Source organism: Trichoderma gamsii (genome assembly GCF_001481775.2).
Source record: "Trichoderma gamsii strain T6085 chromosome Unknown Scaffold_1.2, whole genome shotgun sequence".
Taxonomy (NCBI): Eukaryota; Fungi; Ascomycota; class Sordariomycetes; order Hypocreales; family Hypocreaceae; genus Trichoderma; species Trichoderma gamsii.
In genome coordinates this window covers 938279-961387 of record NW_020171338.1, presented here as the reverse complement: position 1 = coordinate 961387, position 23109 = coordinate 938279, and the positions used below count along the sequence as shown (strand labels likewise).

Genomic DNA, 23109 nt, shown 5'->3' with positions numbered 1-23109 from the left:
TACGTATATTGTGCGTAGCTAGACGTCCTTAAAAGAAGGTGAGAGTAAGCCCAAACAAAGACATAGGCTTGCATTGGTGCGTTTGAGCTTGCCAACTACCACCCGAATGCAATGACGAAAGATCCTGAGTGATTCGCTAACTAGATGATTGCTTCTAGGTGATAGCCACTCTATTTAAGCATAGCGCTAGGTTTCTATGCAATTATTGTAAAGGCGTCAATTCTTTTTAAGAAGAAGACAAGATAAATGCACGTATGCCCATTATGGGGCATCGCTGCCAATGACAAACACTGCTTGAGTTTGGTGTGATGCAGAGCCTGATGTATTGCAAATGTGGATGTCCAACGCATCACCAAGTTAGGGCATTTAGTCTGATCATTCTAACCTTAAAAAATCTTTGATCGACAATGTTGCATGTAGCATGCTGCCACGTTCAATGTATATTCGAGCCCAATACGGATGTGGCGGCTATCAGTAGTTTGCTGGTGTAAGTTTGCCTGATTAGTTTCGAAGCTCTCCTTCGTCCACGTATTGATTGGCATAGTTCAACTGGAATGAGTGCAATTTATTAGTTACGATTTTCTATTCGGTCCACGTGTTCATTTTAATGCACCTCTGATGACTGGGCTTGATATAATTGGCAAAACGGGTAGTTGGGTAGTCGGGCACTCTACTTACTCCGAAAGCATTTATGTAGCCGGAAGATTGCAATGCAGCGCCCAAGTAATGTGGCTGCATTTCTGCTCCCAACCCGTTCATTCCCAGATTTATCGAAAGCTTCGATGTAGGTAGTAGTGCCCAGTTGTTGAGTGGGCTTAAAGTCCAAAGAATGTGTAGTAATAGAATGGTGTCGAGTCGCGGCTTTCCTCTTCACACTATTTATAGAGCAACCGCAGCGCAATACTCAAATTTTAGATCTTCAAGATCACAGTCTGTTTTTCTAACCAGTAACCTGAAAAGTCATAACGACCATGGATGAAAGGCAATTGAGACACGATGAGTATACCATCGGGTGGATTTGTGCGCTGCCGCTTGAGCAAACAGTAGCAATGCACATGCTCGATGAGAGGCATAGAGATCTCCACAATCCGGCGAATGATGAGAATACCTATACTCTTGGAAAAATCGGCGCACACAACGTTGTTATTGTCGGCCTACCCATGGGCAGAATTGGTACCAATGACTCAGCAGCGGTTATAACTAGAATGGCATCTACTTTTCCTAATATTAAGTTCGGCATGATGGTAGGGGTTGGCGGGGGTATTCCTAACAAAACACGACTCGGAGATGTGGTCATTTGCTCTGCCCTCGGGACGAATGCCGGAGTCGTTCAGCATGATATGGGCAAAGCTCATGCTGGTGGTCAATTTGAAACGAGAGGATACCTATGTGGCCCACCGACAGCTGTGCTTACAGCTTTGACAAAATTCCAGGCTGACCCACGGACTCGGAGAGAGATGCGCAGCCATCTTAAAAAATTGACAGCAATGTCTGATATTGATGAAAGCTATCTGAAGCCGGACTCCCTGGAAGATCTTTTGTTTGAGTCTGATTATAGTCATGCGAATATGCGCAAAGACTGCTCCGATTGCGATAAGAGCAGGATTATACAAAGAGAGCCCAGACTTGTCGATTTCAAGATTCACTATGGACTGATCGCATCAGGCAATACAATAGTCAAGGATGCCAAGGTTCGAGACAAACTCTGCAAGAGATATAACGACAACCTCTTCTGTATAGAGATGGAGGCCGCAGGACTCATGAATAACTTTCCCTGTGTTGTTATTCGAGGGATATGCGACTATGCAGACTCGCACGCAAACGATAAGTGGCAAAACTATGCTGCGGCAGTTGCAGCAGCATGTACAAAGGCCCTCTTGGGAGTAGTGCCTGAGCGCGAAGTCCGCGGGCTTCAGTCAATACAAGGTAAAAATGGCTTGAAAGGATATATAACTTTACCATCGATAGGCATGCTAAAACATTTCCAGATTCAATCACTTCTAGCAGTGTTAGAGCTTCCAAGGAGTATAATTTGCAGCATCAGGCGGCTAATTCTCCTCCGCTCAGTACGTCATTATTCGCATAAACCTATCTAATTTTACTGACATTTTCATGGTTTTGACAGCGCCCAAGAAACCTCAGGGCGCTACAGAACCTGCACCCCAGATAATAGGATGTCCAGAGGCGATTTGGTACAACAATTCTCCAGACGCGGCCCATCCGAAACTTGGAGAAACGTTGTACGATGCCAACGATTTAACTCGGCCGCAAACACCACCTCAATCACCAAAGCTTGAGAATCATGAGAAACAACCTCATCCAGATGATGGTCCTAGCCTTCCGCGCAGGAACACAGACTTTGGTTCAACACAGCCTCTGCTAAGCGGCGATGTCTCTGCTCCACTCACAATCTTACAAAAGAAACGAAGTAATACCTTCCCTAATACGGATCCTGCAGTTTTTTTCGATGCAATTGAGGAAGGAGATATCACCACTATAAAAAGAGAGCTAAAGAACGGCACCAATGTGGAAATAATTGATGAGTTTGGCCGCACACCTCTGTGGCGTGCCGTGGAAATTGGTAACCGGCATGTTATCCAATTACTTCTTGATAATGATGCGAATGTTGAGGCGAAAAATTTGCGTGGGGGGAATATCTTGGATTGGGCGCTGAAGAAAGGCAAAGAAGATATTGTTAACATGGTTCTTGCGAAAATGGATGCAAAAGTCAAGGCATGAAGGAGGGAGGGTAAATTGCTCACGCGAGATCAATTGAAAGACGTATCAGCCATTGCAACCGCTGTTTGAAGTAAAATCATAGACCCTGTCTCCATATCAAAGTATTCAAGCCGGTGTTTTGTACTCTGTGGCCGAAGCTACTGCAATGGGGAAGATTTGCGGCTCTTGAAGCCAGCGTGAGATTTAAGATGGCTGCCGCCTTATGTAGCTACTTCTTTTCACATGGCAGAGCGATGAGAGACTCGCAGGTACATGTACAGTACGGCTCCATCAAAGAACGATTAAAGAGGTCCATGCACGCAGGATCTATAGGATGAAGGAGGGGGCTTGTGAATGCTACTCAACTACAGAACGCCCCGTCAATCTTCAGTTCTGCCCACTCGGTGTGAGACCGGGCTCCCCGCCAGCACGTACAGCCTGAAAAGTCTCGCCAAGTGCTTCCAGTACGCCCCGTTTCTTGAATACCAATAAACACGCGTTGTATGACAAACAGAAATAAGAAAGTTGCCTGGATCGTAATTCTGCAATTTAGAAAAGGAAGAAAAGGAGCTGAATAGAAAAAAATGAGCGTATTCCGGCTAATGCAACTATACGTTGATGGTAGCAAAATACGGTAAGGTTTATGAAAAGATGTTAGTAATGTAGCCTTCTAACACCAAGTCGCAAGTAAGTTGCCTACATGTAATATAGATGGATGATGCAAGGGCGGCAGCCCGTGGTATTTTGTACCCGTATGACTTCGAGTGGCCATTCACGGCACGGAATTATAAGAGCCGCATGTCTTAGCTACGACAAACTGCCTGCCTTGATGACGTGTGCTTTGCAAGAGCATTGGATAGAACAAATCCACTGCTTTATCTGCCAATGATAATGGCTTTGCGGTGACCGTGGCATTTCGGTCATTCATTGCATGGAGCCAATATTTTCGACTGGTCGAAAGCGAATGCAAGTGGCTTGCAGTGCATTGTTACACAAAGAGCTGGCAGCGTTTGAGTGGTCCGATATTGGCATGCCGCGGGGTTGCATGACTCAAACGTGTCATTTGAGTAGAAGTTGCAGCATGAGAAGAGGTACCAACATGCTGATGACTATGTCAACGAATATGAGTATTGCGAGTCAGCCACTGAGCCCAACTAGTTGTCATTCATGCCCGAGAGGTTGTTATCTGGCCAGATGAACATGTACATACATTCAATGTACATTAGCTGGAATAACTGCGGTTACATGATGGAACGCAGAGTGACTTCTCATTAGAAAGTAGAGGACTTCACGCTGCGTCATGAATTACTACCCTAAATATGTCTTGCTTTTTCTGCACGCATACACTCAGTACTCTGGAAATGTCGGTTTTGCTTGACTTTTGATGATTTCGCATATGCTAGCGAATTTTTGAAGCTTAGAACTACGCCTGCTCATCTCATTCCCATTATCTTGAACAGTCTGCCTCCGTGAACGAATTACCAAGCTTCGACTCTGCGATTGAACACTTCCCAAAATTCGATACGGCCACTTGGACAGCGTGTCCGCGTCTTTCTACCTAAGCCCCGCCTCTCAATAGACGAACAACAGCGATACGATACTGAGAATGATCAATTAAATTAAAACAAGGGCCAAGAAATAATGGGTTCTGTCAATCGAAGAAAACGCGAAACGACCAAGAGCAAGGTCCGCGCAGAGTTGAGCAAATTGGTTGGCCTGAAAGAAGTCAAAGAGCAATTCGATAACATAGAGGGCTGTGTTCGTATCTGCTCTCTCCAAGGAACGAACCCCCGAACAGAGCGATGGCATGCTGTCTTTCAGGGAAATCCCGGAACAGGTCAGCTTTCGTTCTGCTATTTTCTGTTAGAGAAAATTACTCACAGAGCCATTACAGGAAAAACTACAGTGGCCAGACTCTATGCTAGATTTCTACGGAGCATCGACATTGTAAAGTCCAAAACATATAAAGAGACATCCGGTGCGCAGCTGGTATGCATGGGGCCAAAAGAAGTCAAGGAGTTGTTCGATGCATCTGGGGTTAACCCATTTCAGGGTCTGCTGGGCACAAGAGCTCAGCAGCCGTGTCGTGACGACGACGACGAAGATGACTATGCAAATGATCCTACAGCATTTGTCCGCACCACTTCATCCCTTGAGCCTGGCTGTTTAAAAGACGGTGGTGTTCTGTTTGTGGACGAGGCCTACCAGCTAACTGCTCCACACGTGCCCAATTCTGGTCGTCAAGTTCTCGATATTCTTCTTACAGAGATTGAGAACAACGTTGGAAATTTGGTTGTTATTTTTGCAGGATATAAAGAAGAGCTCGAATCGTTCTTTGGGCATAATCCTGGGTTAAAAAGCCGAATTCCGCATACTCTTCAGTTTTCCGACTTTACTGATCAAGAGCTCTTACAAACTCTCGTCAGTCAAATTGAAAGGAAATACAAAGGCAAGATGAGAGTCGAGGATGGAATGCATGGAAAATACATGCGCGTGGCTATCCGCCGACTAGCTTGCAGCCGAGGAAAGAAAGGATTCGGTAACGCCCGCGCTGTGGAAAATGTATTGCTCAAGATTTGGCAACGCCAAGCAAAACGACTTTCCAAGCGCAAAAATATGACGAACAACGAAGTCTTTACCTTTACGAAGGAAGATATTCTTGGACCAAATCCTGCAGATGTCAGATTGACAAGCTCTGCTTGGGCAAAGCTTCAACAGCTTACCGGACTGGAGGAGGTGAAGAAGTCGATTAATAACATGTTTGAAGCGCTTGAGATGAACTATCGACGAGAATTGGCCGAGTTGGCACCTTTGAGCTTCTCATTGAACCGAATATTTGTCGGGTCGCCTGGCACTGGTAAAACAACTGTCGCCAAGTTGTACGGGCAGATACTAGTCGACTTGGGCTTTCTCAGCAATGGCGAGGGTGCGTATATATACTTTTCCATTCTCTTATACCTCTTTTCTACTAATCAAATACATGACTAACACACAAAAAGTGGTTACAAAAAATCCGGCAGACTTCATAGGCGAAGCTGTTGGAAAATCAGAAGCACAGACGAAATCCATACTCTCGGCAACAGTCGGGAAGGTGTTGATCATCGATGAAGCTTATATGCTGGATCCTGGCGAATCGTCTAATCGCGGCGATTCATACAGAGGCGCTGTGCTCGACACACTTGTTGCCGAAGTACAAAGCGTTCCTGGAGAAGACCGCTGTGTTATTCTGCTTGGCTACGAAGAGAGACTGATGGAGATGTTCCGTAATGCCAACCCTGGGCTTTCGGGGAGATTTGCTGCGGACAAACCATTTCGTTTCGAAGACTTTAGCGACGCTCAACTCTGGGAAATTTTACAGCGGAAATTGGGGGCTCGAAACTTGAAGTCGACACCAGAAGGCTTGAGAGCCGCCATGGAAGTCTTGAACCGGTCCCGAATGCGACAGGATTTTAGCAATGGGAGAGAACTTGACAATCTTATCTCAGCTGCCATGGAAAATAACTTACAAAGGCAGTCAAAGGCGGGTGCTTCTAGCCATGGCCATGACATGATCCTAAGCCAAGAAGATTTCGATCCGAACCATGGCCGTGCACAACACGCATCTGCCAATTGTAGAGCTGCTCTACAAAACAAAGTATCGAACAATGTCATATTCCAACTGGAGCAGTATCAAAGGTTACTTCAAGTAACCAAGTCACGGAGATTTGGTACTACGCCGATCATCCCAAAATCCTTTATTCTTAAAGGGCCCTCGGGTTCGTACCTTGGCTATTTACAAGTGGATATGCACTTGCTAAAATTCACAAAAACGTCGAGAAAAGCTATATGCTAACTTTAATAGGTACCGGAAAGACTACGGTTGCTCGGTATCTGAGTACTTTATTATACGATCTAGGAATCCTGTCTACCGACAAGATATTTGTTGAGTGCTCAGCGGCAGATTTCATCGGTGAGCACGTGGGCCATACTGCTCCCAAGACTAGATCACAGTTTATGAAAGGCCTTGGAGGCGTTCTTTATATCGACAATGCCCACCAGCTTATGGAAGGCGGATACGCTACCGAAGCAATCAACGAGCTTGTTCGACTTCTACAAAAGCATAGTCAGAATATTGTTATGATCTTGGCGGGTCCATCTCATGAGATTGAAGCACTCATGGCTAAAGCAAATGGCATCGGTGGCTCCGTTTTTAAAGAACTCACCTTCGAAAATCTCACCGCTTCAGAATGCCTGACTCTCCTCAAACGACTGCTGGGAGAGAACGGTGTCAGCAGCAGCATTTTTGGCGATCAAATTGTGAATTGTTTCGTGAATCAATTCGAAATACTTTGCAACATGAATCATTGGAGAAACGCCCATGACGTGCAATCTTTATCAGATTGGATGGTCACAGATGTTCTCACTAATACTATACCTGGCGTCCAGGCTGTCAGCGGATTGCATCTCTCGGTGGAGCGGGCAAATTTCTTTTTCCACAAGATGTTCCAGATGAAGTCTGCCATGCAAATGAACGACCCCAACAACATAATGGAGGCTTTCCGCCAAACAGAGTCGGCTCACATGTCAATCAGCTACCATATGTCAGAGAACAAGCCGCAAGCATGTTTTAACGAGCAAGCGACATGCGTGCAGACTAACAAAGCAGAGGAGCCTACCACAGTCAAAGAGGAGGAATACTGCGCATATGACGAGCAGGTGGACAAAATTAAGTCTGTACAGCAAGTTTTGCAGTCCATTGGTCAATGTGAGGCGGGATTTGACTGGGTCAGAGAGGGAAGTGGCTATAGGTGCAAGGGAGGGAGCCACTACGTGTCTGACAGCCAAGTTCAAGCATATACATCGTAATCTCGAAATAGGAACGAGTTTGTGGGTAAGTTTTTCTTTATATATCAGCTGGTGACTACCATGCATGGCGATTATTGTATATATTTGTCATTAGCAAAGCAATCAATTCGACTTATGCAGTCTTATATTACCAGCGGGTCACTATTAAATAGTCTCAAAGGCATTCTATGAAAGTGAAAAGAATGTCACTTTATAAGATAGGAACGAGTAACTAAACTATTATATCAAGAGAAGTTGCTCCCATTGTCTAAGAAAAAGAAGCTAGCTTTTATATTGTCCGTCATCTGGTCTCTCAGTATATAGAAACATTACCGAAATAGCGTTCAAGTGCGAGAAAACTCTTCACAAGCAAGTATCTGAGAATGGTATCGCTTATAATTATATCATATAAGCGAGATTTGGCAAGAGGGGTACTTCAAAGACGCGGTAGCTTTCTGTGAGAGTGGACAATGCATACATAAATGCACTTATGAATGGAACCGGCAACGCTATATCACGAATTATAAATTTGAAACAAGAATCAAACCGAAGTTAGCTAATTGTGTATACTTTGTATGTTTTCTAGCCTTACAATTCCGTTATATCTATCAAGGATCCGGCTTTTCGCCTTCGATTCCAATACTTGTCAATAATCCTTTCACTGTGCGTCACAGAGAGCCTGGACGGCAGGGAGAACCTGGTCTATAAGTGAGGAAGTCAGTGTTAGTACGTAATGCTAATTTTCACAAGAAGATATATGCGTACTGATAGCAACATCTGCGCCACAAGCAGCAACAACACAGCTAATGGAAGCCGCTTGGATGGCATCAAAGTTTGCGGTTTCGCAAGCGCACGCAAAGTCATCAGCTGAGCATGTAGTAGCACTTGCAATTGCGCTCTCGATGCAAGGAACAGCGCATGCAGGAATGTCATCAACGGTCTGGCCGTAGACGGCGACAACAAAGGTAGCAAGAGCAAGGGTGAACTTCATTTTTGGAAGTGGATAGGATAGGTTTGAAGATGAGAAACCGTTTGTTCGTTGGAGGTATAGCTTTTTGAAGTGACTTTTTGTTGAAGATTTGTAAAATGAGCTCAAAGGCAGGCAGCACTGGACTTTATAGTTCATAGGCAAGGCAGAGTGCCGAGGGTGGCTCCTTTCTGTAAGCATGTGCTTTTCTCATCTTTGGCCTTCTCAGTGTATTCTCACCGTAACTCATTACTCCCCCGCATTTGAATCGGATTGCATCTATCCCCGCATTCTGAAGTGGTATCTTCTTATGTATGCACCCCAGACGGACAAGATGACTGAAGCGGTAAGCCTCACGGAAGCTCAATCTCTTTTGAACTTTAGGGGTCATGAAGTATTCCTCAAAGAAACGCTCTCCACATTCCTTCATTTCCTTTAGGTAATTTAGGTACCATCAACGGCCACCGGAAGCCGCGTCATGGTAGCCAGGTCGTTCATCCGTCGGGCCGTCGCTGCTGAAGATCTTTTGTACGAGGGCGGGAGAGATCCGACATTTGTGATCATTTTATAAGGCGACTGCTTCCTTTTAGAAACAGAAAACACGTATCTAACTGAATTACTGCTCTTCTTGCATGCTCAAATTGTTGTGGCTATTCAAAGCTATGGGTATGATGGATACTATTATCCAACATTCGGGGGACCATGAGAAGCCATGTTCTCCTGTTGACTCGAAATCCGAGCGGGGCATGGCATTGATGCCAAGCAAGATGGACGTCGGCAGTTACTTGATGATCCCTGGCACGTGAATCTGACAGAATTTCGTTGAAAACATTATAATGTCGACACATGATAAAAAACAACCCAAATCCAACCCCGCTCGCTTTACGATTGCGACCTTCCTGATCAATGCCAAAGTGAGGCGACGAGGCGACGAGGCGACGTTGTAGGGTCACACTCGCCGCTCGCATTCCGGCTTAGCCGCTTCAATAGGTGTTTGTTCTTAGTGTGTGTGCTGGCAATGGCGGAACATTGACAACGAGGGCATTCTAAGTAGCTAGTATTCATTGATGTTTGCTTTCTTTCTATAGACTTGTCATGAGAGACGTATATAATGTAGTGAACTATGTCCATCTATGTACCTTGCCATTACTTGGGAAGTCTCGTTAACAATAGTGAAAGTCTATATCCAGGTTCCACAATGACCGGCCGGTCGCCCGAATGAGAACGAAAAGCTAGTACATGCCGCTCTGCATGTTACTATTCGTTTTCAGGCTATAATGACACATCGCGTAGTTTTGCCAGGATCTGTCCATCGTTGCTCTCTTAATCAAGCCCCTCGTGTATGTGTTCTGTTGATCTGCTCCATTTCGGTAGAGAAGCATAAATTCAGCTTAAAATAACGTTGAGAGGCTCACCGTCTTTGTTTCATTGCTAAACAATGCGGTAGTAATTTGCGACATGACATAGTAATTCATCCATTCAAAAGCAGCTTCTAGCCTGCCTACTATAATTTTTTCGTTTTCCGTCTGTCTATGGATCTAGATATTCTGCTTCCAAGTAGGCAGGGAAAGGAACAAAACGAGCCGAAAAGATGTAACTATTAACCCAAGGGCGGTAACTGTTGGCATAATATATTTCAGTATAAATAGAGGCCTCAAGCATTTTGCAACTCTCTCATGGCCTTGATGAAGCAACAAGTGTGTCTATGGACAGCTGCACCACCCCCATTTTCACACAATGAAAGACATATTAATAGCGCCAAGCCCGCATAAGTATAACTTGGCGATAAAAAACTACGCTTTCCAATCAACAAGCCATAAATGTTCATAAGTCTTCTATCTCTCAACATCTCAGCCTTATATTACTGAGAAGCGAAATGGCCTATGAGAGGCCAACAACCTCGTAGTTCCAGTTGCAGGTCGCGTTGGAACTCTGGGCCGTTACTTGCTTCGTGCCCGTGGCCGATGCAACCACAGAGCCGGCGCTATTCACAATTTGGATAAACTGCCCGCCGCCAACGCTCAGCCCAGGTACAGCGCGATAATTGAGTCCAGCAGTGCCAGTAAAATTGCCAATCAGCCCGTTATTACTGTACACTTTGATCGTGTAGCCACTTGAGGGCAGCAGCACAGCAAAGTTAACCGTGTCTTGTGCCTGTTCGGAGTTGTCGATCGTGGATGAACAACTGGCACTGGTCAACAGGGTACGATACCATAATGAACCCACAGGAGCCGATCCGGGAGGCAGAATCTGACTGCCACTGGTAGCTGTGCCGCCTTTGTATGCCTTTATGAAGGGCGACACTAGCTGTTGCCAGCCTGTATGATCGAATCCATTGGCGTAGTCTCCAATATTCGTGCCGTCGATTTGTTGTTGGAAGAAATTGCCTATATAATGCCCTTCTCCTGCGTCGTTCCAGGTAATTAGCTCTACCAAGTCTGGCTGCAAATCCAATATTTGTTGGAATCGCTGTGGCAAGTTGACTTCTCCAATGCGATACCAGTCTTGGCCCGAGCCTTGATATTTAAACTGGAAACTTGATAAAGCTATATAGCAGGTGTCTCGTCAGCAATTGTAATAGAAAAAAAAAGAAGGCAGTGTACAAGGGGGATTCTTACGCATCAGATAGACTTTGCCAGCGGCCCTTGCTTGCTGAAGTAGGTTCTGATCAACACTATCGGACACGTTGGATTTGCCGGTGTTTGTGGCAGGCCACGCAGACTCCCAGCTGAAGACACCATCAGCGACAGTATAAGTTGAGAAGAAGTTATTTGGCCAGCCACTCCAGTCGCCAAAGTTGGGAATAAAGTAGGGGTTAATGCCTTGGGCCTGTAGTGGCTGCTTAAAGCCTGAGAGCCAGTCTGAGTTTGTGATGAAGCCACCATCATAAGTGCTAACGAGAGGCCTGCCGGAGACGGTGTAGTACGAAGGGCGGGAAATATAGTTGAGCAAGAATGATGGGATCTGAGATGGAGCAATGGTGGTTCGCCAACTCATGTCAAATGACATGAATAGCTTAAAGCCATTTTGGTCAGCCGCGTCAAATAGGTATCCTAGTGCTTCTAGAGCCCAGGGGTCCGTAATGTCATGGGTGTTGAGCGCAAAAGCATCGAAGCCTACTGCCTTTGCATCTGTGACATCCTGCACAGCGTCTGTTGCGTTCATAGATCCGACCATGTAGTGGGCAAATCTGTCATTTAATTAGCTCAGCACGCATAGGTTGACCTGTATATGCAACGACGCTCAAACAGGGCTTCTTACACCGCTCTCGGAACTGTAGTTGATGTTGGTCCAGAACCACTCGACTTTGTAGAACTTGCTTTTGTCGTCGAGTGCGCAGACGATGAAGTTGAAGACGTTGGAGGGGTGGAAGTAACCGGTGCCCCCGTTCCTTTGGTAACCTGTAAATTACACTTGGGCGTTAATCTCTATTCTCATAAGCAAGATTCGGCTTTCTTACCAGCGAAGCTGTAGAGTATCCAGAGGGAACAGAAGTTACGCAAATGCCAGCAACTGACCCTCCATTAACAAAGGCTCCAGTCAAGCCGACCTCGCAGCAGAATCCATTCCCAAAACTTCCCGTCCACAACGACCAAGCAGCGTTTGCGCAACTTGGAGCGCCTTCAACACTGCCTCGGCAATTACTTGCTGGGAGTTGTATAGCGTGATCAGTAGATGCATTTCAGATCAGGGGCTCAAAGTTTCCGCTTACTAGAGGGACAGCAGGCTTCCACTTCACCATTGCCGGTAGATTGGCAGTTTGACGTCGAAGGGCAGCAAGACCCGTTACCACAAGATTTGGTATTGGCAGGACATGATGCCGACTGCAGTGACCAACCTTGGCCTGCCACCGCTCGGGGCTGTAGAGGCGGAACTGCCGTCGAAAGAGCCGAAGACGCAAGACTCCCGAAAATAACAAAGGAACGTAGTGCCCCCATGGTGCCAAGAGAACGCTAGACAGCCAAGCAAACGATTGACTCACAAGTGCTCCTAATAGACGACGCCGTCGTCGAGTTGAGTGTATCGACTTTGGAAGAAAGCGAAAGGGTGAGTATTTATACTCAACTCGGCAATCTTGTGAAGCCGCGCCCAAGCATCTCGGCCAAATAGACCAGACGCGCTCCGGGAATTAACTTCATCCTGCTGCAGCAACCTCGTATCATTGTAGGATGACGGTAAAATTCTCGCATCCTTCCATATTTAACCCTAGGCGATAGAGTCTTAGCATAGGCCTCGCTAAGGGGCTCCTTATAACAAACATATAGAAGACCCCTGGGTGCACCCCGCATTTTTCGACTTCGATGCGGGAAATCGGCCCGCTCGCAATGGAAGTACCCCATGAGTTTTAGTTCCGGCAATAACTGCCCTTTCGCGTCTTGTATTTCGTTCTCGCTAAGCCCTATTTCGCTGTTGTTAAGCCTGCCTAGTTTACGATGACTCTCGAGCATTATGCTTTAATATATACAGTTGCAAGGGTTTGCTCAATCTATCTCACCAGGGCTCCATTAGTTTAGGCTTCCAGTGCTGACTCACGGAACTTCGTATTAACCAAGCAATAAAACGTGACTATTTTCACCATATAACGAATTTCAAGGGTTATTCGGAATCAACGTGCAAATGAATTCGTAGCTTTCAGACCGTAACTATATGCTCAATACAAAACTCCGCAAAAAGTAATACCACTCAGGCGCAATTCATGGCGTCGTCATCACTTAATCATCGAAGGTTCCTCTCATCGGAATCTCATCATCGTATTTGCCCTCTTCCTTCTTCATATGCTTGTCAAAGCTCTGCGTCGACATCTGCACCTTGTCAAACAGCGTTCTATCCAAAACTGGAGCTGCAGGCGGCAGCTGGCCCTTGGCACGGGCGATATCCGCTTGCTTGGTGTAGTTGTGCAGTGCCAGGCTGGACGCAATCTGGAAAGCGTTCCTGATCTGTCGACCGTTCCAGCAACCGGTGGATCGAGCGAGATCCTCGAAATGTTTCGCGGCAAAATCGAGGATCTCGTCATCCTTGATGACCATTGAGGGCTCACCAGTCATCTTCTGGCGCTCAGACTCCATGACCCTGAGCTTAGCGACGTTGAGACGGAAGATCTCAGTTGTCTGAGTCTTGTCGAGAGGCGGGTAGTACAGAGACAGGTGGATACGAGACTTGAAGGCCTCATCAATAGTGCCCACACGGTTGGTTGTCAAGAACAAGAGACCGTTGTAGTACTCGAGGACACGGAGGAACACAGACACAAGGGCATTTCGCTTCATGTCCAGCTTGGATCGCTGGGAAAGGAAAACATCGGCCTCGTCGAGAAGGAGCACGCAGTCCCACAAGTGCGCAAGGCGGAAGACATTCTTCAGAGAGGACTCGACCTCGTGAGGCGAGAGACCGAGATCACCGCAGGTAATGACAAACAGCGGCTTCTTGTTCTCCATAGCGACAGCTTCAGCAGTCGCAGTCTTGCCCACACCAGGCACACCGTGCAGTAGAACGACGAGTCCACGACCCTTGCCCTGGATCAGATCCTGTCCTGGGCCTTCTGTGGCAGCGTCAACATATCGTCGCTCCAGCTCCTTCTTTCGGAAGTGAGACATGACTAGACTGCGGACAACATCCTTGTAGTCGCCATGAATTCGGAGGTTCTCGAATACTCCAACCTCGCGCTTGATGGGCTTAAGGAGGTTCAAGTCGACAGGCATGAAACGACGCTCTCGAAGAGCATATGCGAACATACGCTTGGGGAGCAGGACAAGATCCTCATCGCGCAGCTTCTGAGCCTGCGCATTTGCCTCAAAGTTTCGAGATCCCCTGAGGCGGTTGCGCAAAAAGGTATCAACGGCGAGGTTGTCTCGGCGCTGGCGGCTCTCGATGCCATCAGCCTTTTGGATAATCTCCTTTTGCACATATGATCTGTTCTGGCGGACGCCATCGAACCATTTCTGGATCGGAATCTCATCGTCAGCAATCTCACAGCGGACAGCCTTGTTGACGGCCAACTGGTGGAAGTCGGGTCGCCAGTTGGGCATTTTCTGGTACGCCTCAGTCATGTCGACAATCACATCACTTTCAACAAACTCCGGGTGGCGCATCTTCTCATAGTACTCGTTGTCCAAGATCTCCTGGTCAGGGTCATTGCGGTGCGAGGGCGGGTTCCTCGTCAAGGTCCACGCGTTGTGTTGCTGGTGGCGATCATCCAAGTAATGCAGGAACTTGCGGCCTTGGTCCTTCAAGCCACTGATGAGCTCTTCATGGCCAGACTGGTAGCGCATTGGATAGCAGGGCAGCGAGTCGATGGATCGCTCGCCTGAGAAGCCTTCAATCTCAAACTTTGTCTTCACGGCGCCAAAGGCAGTACCATCGTAGTCCACGTAGTAGGCCGAGATCTTGAACTTGTTCTGGTCATCAATGTCGTCAAACTCGTCGAAGAATCCCCAGCCGTTTTTGGGATAGGACGTCTCAGGCTGCGGTGCCTGGATCTTGTAGATGCGCCAAACCTCGTGATATCGTCCGCCAGCTTCGACAGCGGCTGGCATGTGAACCAGATCTCCCACGCGGAAGAGAGACCACAAGTCGTCAAACTTGACTTTCTCAGCGGTGCTACCCTCGAAGCGTTTGTAGAGAGGCATAATTTCCTCGTCAATGAACTTGACGTAGCACCGCATGTCCCTCAGAGCCTCAGGGCTGTCCATGAGGCCGTCAAAGTCTTCATCAACGTTTGAATCAACCGATGCGAGCGACTCGACATCATCCTTGTCCTCTTCGTCACCTTCTGCGTCAGATTTGGCGTCTGTGTCAGTATCATTTTTGCTGTCAATCTCGACGATGACCTCGGCCTCTTCACTAGCCGCATCTGCAGCGTCAGAGTGCTCATCAAGCTCCTCATAGTCGGCCCATTTCTCCTCCAGAGTAGCAAGAATTTCTTTCATCTTGGGTTGGAAGTACACAAGAGCCTTGAACGGGCGCATGAATGTGCGAGGGGTAGATCTCGACTCTGTATCGTTCAACAGGGACGTCAGATGTCCCAAGATGGGCTGTGACTGCACACGAACGCGCTGGATCTCTGTATCAGTTGAGAGGAGCTCATTTCTCTTTTCCCGCTTCACTTTATCAAGGGGATCGATCTTCTTGCGGCGGTCGGCTCCAGCATCATAGAGGCTGTAGAAGCTCTTGCGAACTCGAGCCGTCTCCTCGCTCCGGCGGATCGCACGCTCGCGGCGGATCTGACCCTGAAGTCCAGGACCAGCCATGAGGACATCGACGGCATAGTCAGGCTCGTTTTCACCCTGGAAACGGTTCTTGAAGTTTTCAAAGTTGACTTTGCGGATTTCCGGAATCTTGGGGCGCCACTTGGCTGCAACTCGACGCTGATCAGCAAGGATGCGCTCGCGGCGCTCTGCCTCCTCTTGGAGAGCAATGAAGTCGAGATCATGAGGGCCATATGTGCGTGCCGAACGGCCAGCGCCATTTCCATTGCCATTGTTACCACCAAATCGGCCACCACCCCGTCTGGGGATAGGCTTTCTGGTGGTCTGCTTTGTGCGAGCCATTGTTGAGTCTGGCCTTGAGTATTGCTGTAAGGTGGTGGTTGGAGATGGAAAATGGGGGGGATGTGAGAGAGGTTGAGTGAGTATAGCGTAAAAGGATTATTTGATGAGAAGAAGTCGACATATTAATACAGCTCACACTGCTCGCATAAGCCATGAGCCTCTCTCTTAGCGAATTCGTGACTCACGCCGCAACAGCTAGGCAGCTGCAAGGCAGCCACCGTGAGATCGAGAGGCCTCAGCCAATAGACTCGCATGGGTCTGGCAAGAACCCAGGCAACCACCTGGTAATATTTTAGAAGTACTTTTACTTTCCTCAGATCGTTAATGTTTTCATGTAATGGCCTGATGAGCTGGCTTCTGCTAATTCGTTTTCCGTAAAGCGTAGGACTATGTGCATGGATGATTAGAAGGATTAGCGATGTGCAGCCATGATACATGATCCTGCTTGGTAGCGTTAAGTTACAAGCTACATCAATGATAACTCTGAGCCAAACAATTGGCCATACTCCGTCTAGGAGAAGCTGCAGATGCCGGCATTTCTCCAATATGTCAGGCCAGTTCCTACTCTTTTAACGCTACTTTGTCTGGGGCAAAAGAATGCCAGCAATTAATGATTTTGGTCCTGTCAGGTGAAAAGTAATAGAGAGACAAGCAAATTGATTATAAACTCTAAGTAACCTCTATTCAGAGCCATGTTACATGAATCTAGATATGCTGTGAAGTGCCGATGGAATCACTGAGAAAGTGCCGTGAACTAACAATGGCTAACAGTTGAGGGTGTCCAGCACCGTGCACCGACATGATGAAGCAAAACGTGGGAGACTTGGGCTTCTCGGCTCGATCGCCTGCAGGACCCCCAGAATCGTATTTGGGGGGGGATTCGGTTCTCCCCCTTTCTGTGCACCGCCAATTGACCGATTGAGGCTCTGCAAGGCGGAGTCGATGGATGCCTTGAGGTTGGCGGGCTTAGAGGCAAATAGCTGCACACAGCCACGCCAACCCCACTGCTATGATCCGAAGATCCATCGGCAGACGATATAATCCTTGCTACGCTATTATGCATAGTCGTAGCTGTCGCAGTTTCTGTCAAGTCTCAGAAAAAAGCCCCCGCTATTGGGAACGGGTCAGGCTCCCTCAAAGCTTGTTTTCTTATCAACCTTGTCAACTTCTTCTCTTTGTCAGATAAGTTTCACATGCACGTTGATGTGCGCGAAGCCTCAAGCTCTTACATGGCGTGTTTCTTAGGCATTATCAAGTCTTTCACCTCAACGGGTTTACGCAAAATACGAAGGACTTGCAACGGCTCCCAACGAGATCTTACAGCCCCTTTCGCAGGCGATTCGTTAATAAACTACCCTCCTTTCGATGACTGTCATCACGATACTTGACATTGGTCTTCTCAGAATACGGGCTAACATAGTTATTCCAAGCTAACCATTTGAGATTTAATTCTAACAGTATATTTTATTCATCCATAGTTAACATTGGGTATCAAAAACTATCATTATTACTACGACTCCCCAAAATCTCCGTATTTGTACCCAAAGGACAAGTCTATCTGGTAAAAAGTATCGCTGCTCTCATGAAAAACATATTTCAACATCGCCAACAATCGACGAAATAAACCTTTTTTGCACGCTAAAATGGAAAGAAAAAAGGGAACTTTAAACTCTTCTTCTCTTCTTTATCTCTCATCCACCGAGTTGGTTCAAAATAAGTCGCATCAAACCGTCGCAGCTTGCAGTTTAGTCGTATACCGAAGCCTTTGACCACTTGGAGCCAGCTCGAATTCTCTTTCCATATTTGTAAAAGAAAAACGGGACTGGGATCAGCAATGCTGCAAACCCACCCGTAATGCTGGAGCCTGGCCCAACACCAATGTTATGGAACAAGGGACCAACCACCAGGGGAAAGGCAGCCGCAAAGCAAGATCGAAGAAACGTATTCGCTGCAATGGCTGATGCAGCGTACGCCTGGAAGGTGTCCACCAAGTAATTGAGTGCGGCCTGAAAGATGGTGAAGAAGCCGGTTCCCAGCAGCACGAGGCCGATGCAAGGAACGATCCAGTGAATATCACGTTGGCCACCGGTCCAGCCTATCATAAACTGTCCACCACTGAAGAGGATAGAGCCGATCATCATTGGCGGAAGTCGTTTCTCGGGGACAGCACGGTTACCGGCAGCGTGATATGCTTTATTATAGAGGAGTTGGTTGTAAACATTTGCAGCACATCCAAAGATTGCTCCCAGAAAGATGCACGAAAAGGGTAGCGTTGAGACCAAAGGGTTCCAGCCGCGAATTTCTCCAAATATGATGGGGATTGCTCCCAGCTGCATATATAAGATACCGTAGCAGAAACTGGCATACAGTGCAACAAGGAAGCAAATAGGCGTAAGAAGCAGCTGCACGGGTCGTAACAAGAACTTCTTACAGAGCTCTTTCACGCTGACATCCCATTCTTCGAATTTGGCGTGAAGAGCCCAGTTTCCACTCTCATGGCGCAGTCGGCGAGCTTTGTAGACCAGGAGTTTCGGTGGGTAGCTTTCATCGATGAATATGACTGCCAAAAGTAGAATGAAGGCCTGCAGAATTCCCGTAAGGTATTCAGTCCAGCGCCAACCTAGAGATGGCTGTTCAGCCATAGCAGCAGAGACGATGGGGCCTAGAAATTTCGTTAGCAAGATGATGAGTTTTATAGAAAATTAGGAAAGAATTATCCACGTACCCAATGCTGGTCCGCCGACAACAGCCATGGCGTACCCAGCCATAGCGATACCACGATGGGCTGGGGTAAAAAGATCACCCAAGACGCCTCCAGTATTCGTTACGGGTGCTGAAGCAAAGAAAGCTCCAAAGAATCGAGTCAGCATAATAGTCTGGAGGTCCTTGGCCGTAGCAGTGCCGAAACTAAAGGCGATGGAGATGAACATCGGAATCATTACCGCAGTACGTCGGCCATATACTTCGCTCAGCGGTGCCCACAGTAGCGGTCCCACTCCGAAGCCACAGAGAAAGAGAGTTGTGCCAAGTACAGCGACCTGAGATCCTACATGAAACTCTTTGGCAACCAGCTTCGTGCCCACGGAATACGATGATGAAGCCCATGTGGCCGTCATGGTAACAAGTCCATAGAGAGCTGTTGTGAGCACCTTTTTGTGTGTAGGCCAGTTTAAAGGGTGGTAGGGGTCGTCGGGTCCATCGAAAGTGACAATCTCATCATCTGTCGTCTTGATATGCGCAAGAGGATGTGTAAACTGAACATCTGGTCGGGAGCGAATTCTTGACAGAACAGTCTCTCGTCGTGATAGAGCTCTTGATAGAGGTCGATTCAAGCTTGAGCTACTCGCCGACTGAGGTCGAGGTCGGTTCTTGTTATTCTGAGACACATTTGACAGAGTCTCATGGAGGGCTGGACGGTGGCCATCTGGCTCGTTGTCCTTTTCCCTGTCGTTTATGCTGTGGCTACTTGAGGTACTCTCTCTTGATATGCTCTCTTCGTCCGGCATCTTGATGATTATAGCACGTGAGGTGCATGAAAAAGCCACATCAATATCCTTAGCGCATCTTCAGATCCCGATTCAAGACCCATCGTGGGAGCGGCAACATGCTATATATAAACAACTATTGCACGAGCGACAGCCCAGCCGAAAGTCGGAACAGAATTTTCCACACTGGTCGACCGCTAAATCGAACTCGACAGAAAAGCAAGGCCAGCAATTGGTACGTGGAAAATAAACCCCGGTCACCTTCGATATCTGCCGTCGATTGTTTCCGATCCACAATCCGGCTCAACTGTGCCGATTGTTAGGGGCTTCTGCTGACGTCAACGGCCGGTTCGACCACGCAAGGCCCGGCGAAAGTTGAAAACGCGAGCCGAGCACGGCGCCGATGCCCAGTAGGCTATATGCTGATGGCTGCTATTCGTCGCTGTTAGTCATTAAGTGGGCTTTGTAAAGGCGGATATACTACCTAGAAGCCGTTCTGTCAGGTACGATATTCCCGTATTCCGGGGCTAGTTTCGGTAGAGCCGTGCCATCAAGGTTGCCGTTTGAAAGTTTCCGTGATGATGGTGAACGGCGAGTCAAAGTCTCCGTGATTGTGATAAAAACCAATGATTCTGAGTCAATCTGAATTGTAAAGGCATGGTCGTAGTTCTGTCGGAAGCATTCATCACATCCTTAACAAATGCGTTGAGATTACCAACGGCTTACAACAAGGACAAAAATACCCATTATTTTAGTAACCTCGAAATCAGGAAGCTAGGGGCCTTGTCCGATGAACAGCGGGGAGTTAGCTCCCGTTCTACGGAGCATTCAGTACATCCCCTTTAATAGCCTGGTTCTCGGGTCTCCGTTGATAAGGCTGCAAGGAACCTTGTGAGCTTATTCTACCCTACGAATATATCATGGTAGGCCGTAGGACAGGAATTTTACTGTTTGGTTTGGTTCTTCAAATTGTTTAATAATGAGCTGTTCTAGGAATTTTGCGTCATTGGCATAAGACTGTAATTTAGCGCCCACACAAATGTTCATTCTCACCGTAGTTGGGTTCTACTAAGCCTACCCTGTGAACGAGACGAGTAAACAGCAACACGGGAAATTTTCGCAGCCGAGGAATGGTAACATTCTTTCCATCATAAATCAGGACTCAGAAACGTAATATCGTCTATTAGAGCAAATATTCGGTGTTTTTCTAAAAGTTCACTGAAAGCCGAGACAATCTCCGCGAGCATTTGTTGATGCTCGGCTGCGAGATCGGTTTCCGAGTTGCTTATGATGATCTACTTTCGCCAACAATAGGATCAAGGGGTCTTCAGCTCCAAAACGATTACAGGGTGTAGAGATATCTGGTAGTTGATGTATAAGCCAGAGGGATGCATCAGAAGAATACGTAATCTATATAAGACATGTAGCCGAAGTATTTTGGTACATGAGTCATGAGCGTACATGGACAGCCAATGTTGATTATCAACTTTCAGATTGATCAAGTGGTATTTCCACACAATTAAAATCACATGGCTGAAAAATCGGTGCTGTGACGATGCCCTACATGATAGAACAGACCAAGCGAAATACACTGAACCAAAATTACAGATAATCACTGATCAACATCAGCGTCGCACTATACATAGGTAGTGAATACATATTATCCCCAACCAAGATTTTCTGCGAAAAAAAGAAAAGACGGTATAAATAGAAAAAAGAAAAAGCCACAGCTTGAGACATGAATTTTGCAATAGGAATGGCAAAAATAGAAGCTGACGAGAGTGGGACTCGAACCCACGCGGATTGCTCCACCAGGAATTGCTGTTAAGGTAGCCTTAACCTGACGCCATAACCAACTCGGCCATCTCGCCATTTCATGCCGTGATGAGCACTAAACTTTTTTATAGACTATGATTGCGCCTAACGCAAGCACAACCTCTTATCTTTCCATTTTTCCCTATCATTCTTCATGCATTCAGATTTTCATGAGTCGGCATGCCTAATACACTGCTAGAGTGGGAACTCTTGAAGGTAATGAAACTGTATGTATTTACCTAGGTATTTGTTACGCCGCGCTCATAAAGTGTTTGAGAAGAGCGAATGTCTTAACTCTTGAAGATACGTTTATGATATTTACTATATATATTATGCTGAATCTTTGAAGGCTCCAAGCTTGAAAAGCTTCTTTGCGTTATCTTTTCCAATCTTCCTCACATCTTCTGCATTCTTCAATGATACGCCATCGTACCAATCACAAGCATCGCCGAAAGACTCAAATGGGTAATCAATGGAGAAAAGAATCCGGTCTGCCCCCAACTCTGTAATGCAGTACTCCAACGTGGGCGTCGAGAAGTGGCCACTTGTGGTGATCCAGATGTTCTGTGCAAAGTATTCTCGAATCGTCTTCTTACATGAAAGGCCCAACGGCTTCTTCACGTCTTCGAACCAGTGATTGATTCTCCAGAGATCAAAAGGGATGTGCTCTCCCAAGTGGCCAATGATAATTTGAAGCTTGGGGTGTCTATCGAAGACGCCGTTTGTGACCATTCCTAGGAGATGCAGGCTGACTCCCTGAGCGAAGCTGAGCGGAGGTCCGATGAGCCACTTTCGCTTGGCCCAAAGTTTCTCGTATATGGTTCCAGTGGGATTTCTAGGATGCAGATAGAATGGAACGTCCAGCTCCGTGACAGTGGACCAGAAGACGTCCCACTCAGGCCCATCGTAGAAGACCATATCATCTCCATCTGCACCGGCGCGTTGCGTGTCATTGACAAGCGCACCCTTGAAGCCCAGCTGCGTTACGCATCGTTTCAACTCAGTGGCCGCCTCCTTGGGATCATGCATAGAGAGTGTACTGGCATTAGGATTCAGCTTCATCTTCAAAGTGATAGAACAGGTAAGAGACAGGCCTTGTACTTACGCTAAAGCACCGAATCGATCTGGGTGATCTTTGATTGCGCCCGCAATGTAGTCGTTGATCTCAACAGCAAAGGCCTGTGCCTCTTTGGCGTCCCAAATGTCCTGTACGCCTGGTGCTGTATATGAAAGCAATGTGTAGCCAACGCCATGCTTATCCATATAGGCGATGCGCGTAGTGGTAAGATCTGTCATTTCATGTGCATGCTTTTCAGGGTCGACGGCGAAAAGTGAAGCCCACCATCTCGTCTTTTCCTGCATGCGAGGTAAGGCGAAGGCCTCTTCTAGAGCTACTTTGCCAAGCATTGTCTTTATCGTACTATTTTTTTGCTTTGTAGATTGATGTGGATATCTCGAGATATGCAGTCTAAGGAAAGGAAATGAAACTTTTGTGATAATGATGAAACTGCTACTACTCGAGTCAAGCAAGCGATGTGGCTGCTACACGTATAAATAAGATCTCAATTCTTATTTATTTGTCAATGCTTGGGGGAGTATTATCCTTACAGCTGCATTCGCGCGCATTTCAAGCTCATAGCCGCTCCCCCCAATATACTCCCCCTCTTGCGCATGATGTCGGCTGAGGACCAATAATTGCTTTCTGACGCAAGACGTTTCATCCAGAAGCTCCATACAGATCGAGGCTAGCAGACAC

General features: G+C 47.0%; 5 protein-coding genes across 5 annotated transcripts; 2 read left to right on the top strand and 3 right to left on the bottom strand.

Annotated features, from left to right (window-relative positions):
• Positions 1 to 971: 971 nt before the first annotated feature.
• TGAM01_v200277 (hypothetical protein) lies at positions 972 to 2739 on the top strand (the record flags this gene model as incomplete). Its single annotated transcript, XM_018803240.1, has 3 exons — positions 972 to 1926; positions 1989 to 2066; positions 2126 to 2739. 3 exons carry the CDS (start codon positions 972 to 974, stop codon positions 2737 to 2739), a joined length of 1647 nt encoding a protein of 548 aa, XP_018663646.1.
• Positions 2740 to 4359: 1620 nt separating this feature from the next.
• TGAM01_v200276 (hypothetical protein) lies at positions 4360 to 7563 on the top strand (the record flags this gene model as incomplete). Its single annotated transcript, XM_018803241.1, has 4 exons — positions 4360 to 4555; positions 4613 to 5644; positions 5718 to 6473; positions 6560 to 7563. 4 exons carry the CDS (start codon positions 4360 to 4362, stop codon positions 7561 to 7563), a joined length of 2988 nt encoding a protein of 995 aa, XP_018663647.1.
• Positions 7564 to 10390: 2827 nt separating this feature from the next.
• TGAM01_v200275 (hypothetical protein) lies at positions 10391 to 12447 on the bottom strand (the record flags this gene model as incomplete). The annotated part of the gene is made up of 5 exons (XM_024548526.1): positions 10391 to 11055; positions 11128 to 11699; positions 11771 to 11910; positions 11970 to 12157; positions 12222 to 12447. The coding sequence occupies 5 exons, from the start codon at positions 12445 to 12447 to the stop codon at positions 10391 to 10393; spliced, it is 1791 nt and encodes a 596-aa protein (XP_024406741.1).
• Positions 12448 to 17798: 5351 nt separating this feature from the next.
• Positions 17799 to 19559, bottom strand: TGAM01_v200274 (hypothetical protein; the record flags this gene model as incomplete). Its single annotated transcript, XM_018803245.1, has 2 exons — positions 17799 to 18715; positions 18779 to 19559. 2 exons carry the CDS (start codon positions 19557 to 19559, stop codon positions 17799 to 17801), a joined length of 1698 nt encoding a protein of 565 aa, XP_018663651.1.
• Positions 19560 to 21683: 2124 nt separating this feature from the next.
• TGAM01_v200273 (2,3-dihydroxybenzoic acid decarboxylase) lies at positions 21684 to 22760 on the bottom strand (the record flags this gene model as incomplete). The annotated part of the gene is made up of 2 exons (XM_018803246.1): positions 21684 to 22392; positions 22459 to 22760. The coding sequence occupies 2 exons, from the start codon at positions 22758 to 22760 to the stop codon at positions 21684 to 21686; spliced, it is 1011 nt and encodes a 336-aa protein (XP_018663652.1).
• Between the last annotated feature and the right edge of the window lie 349 nt (positions 22761 to 23109).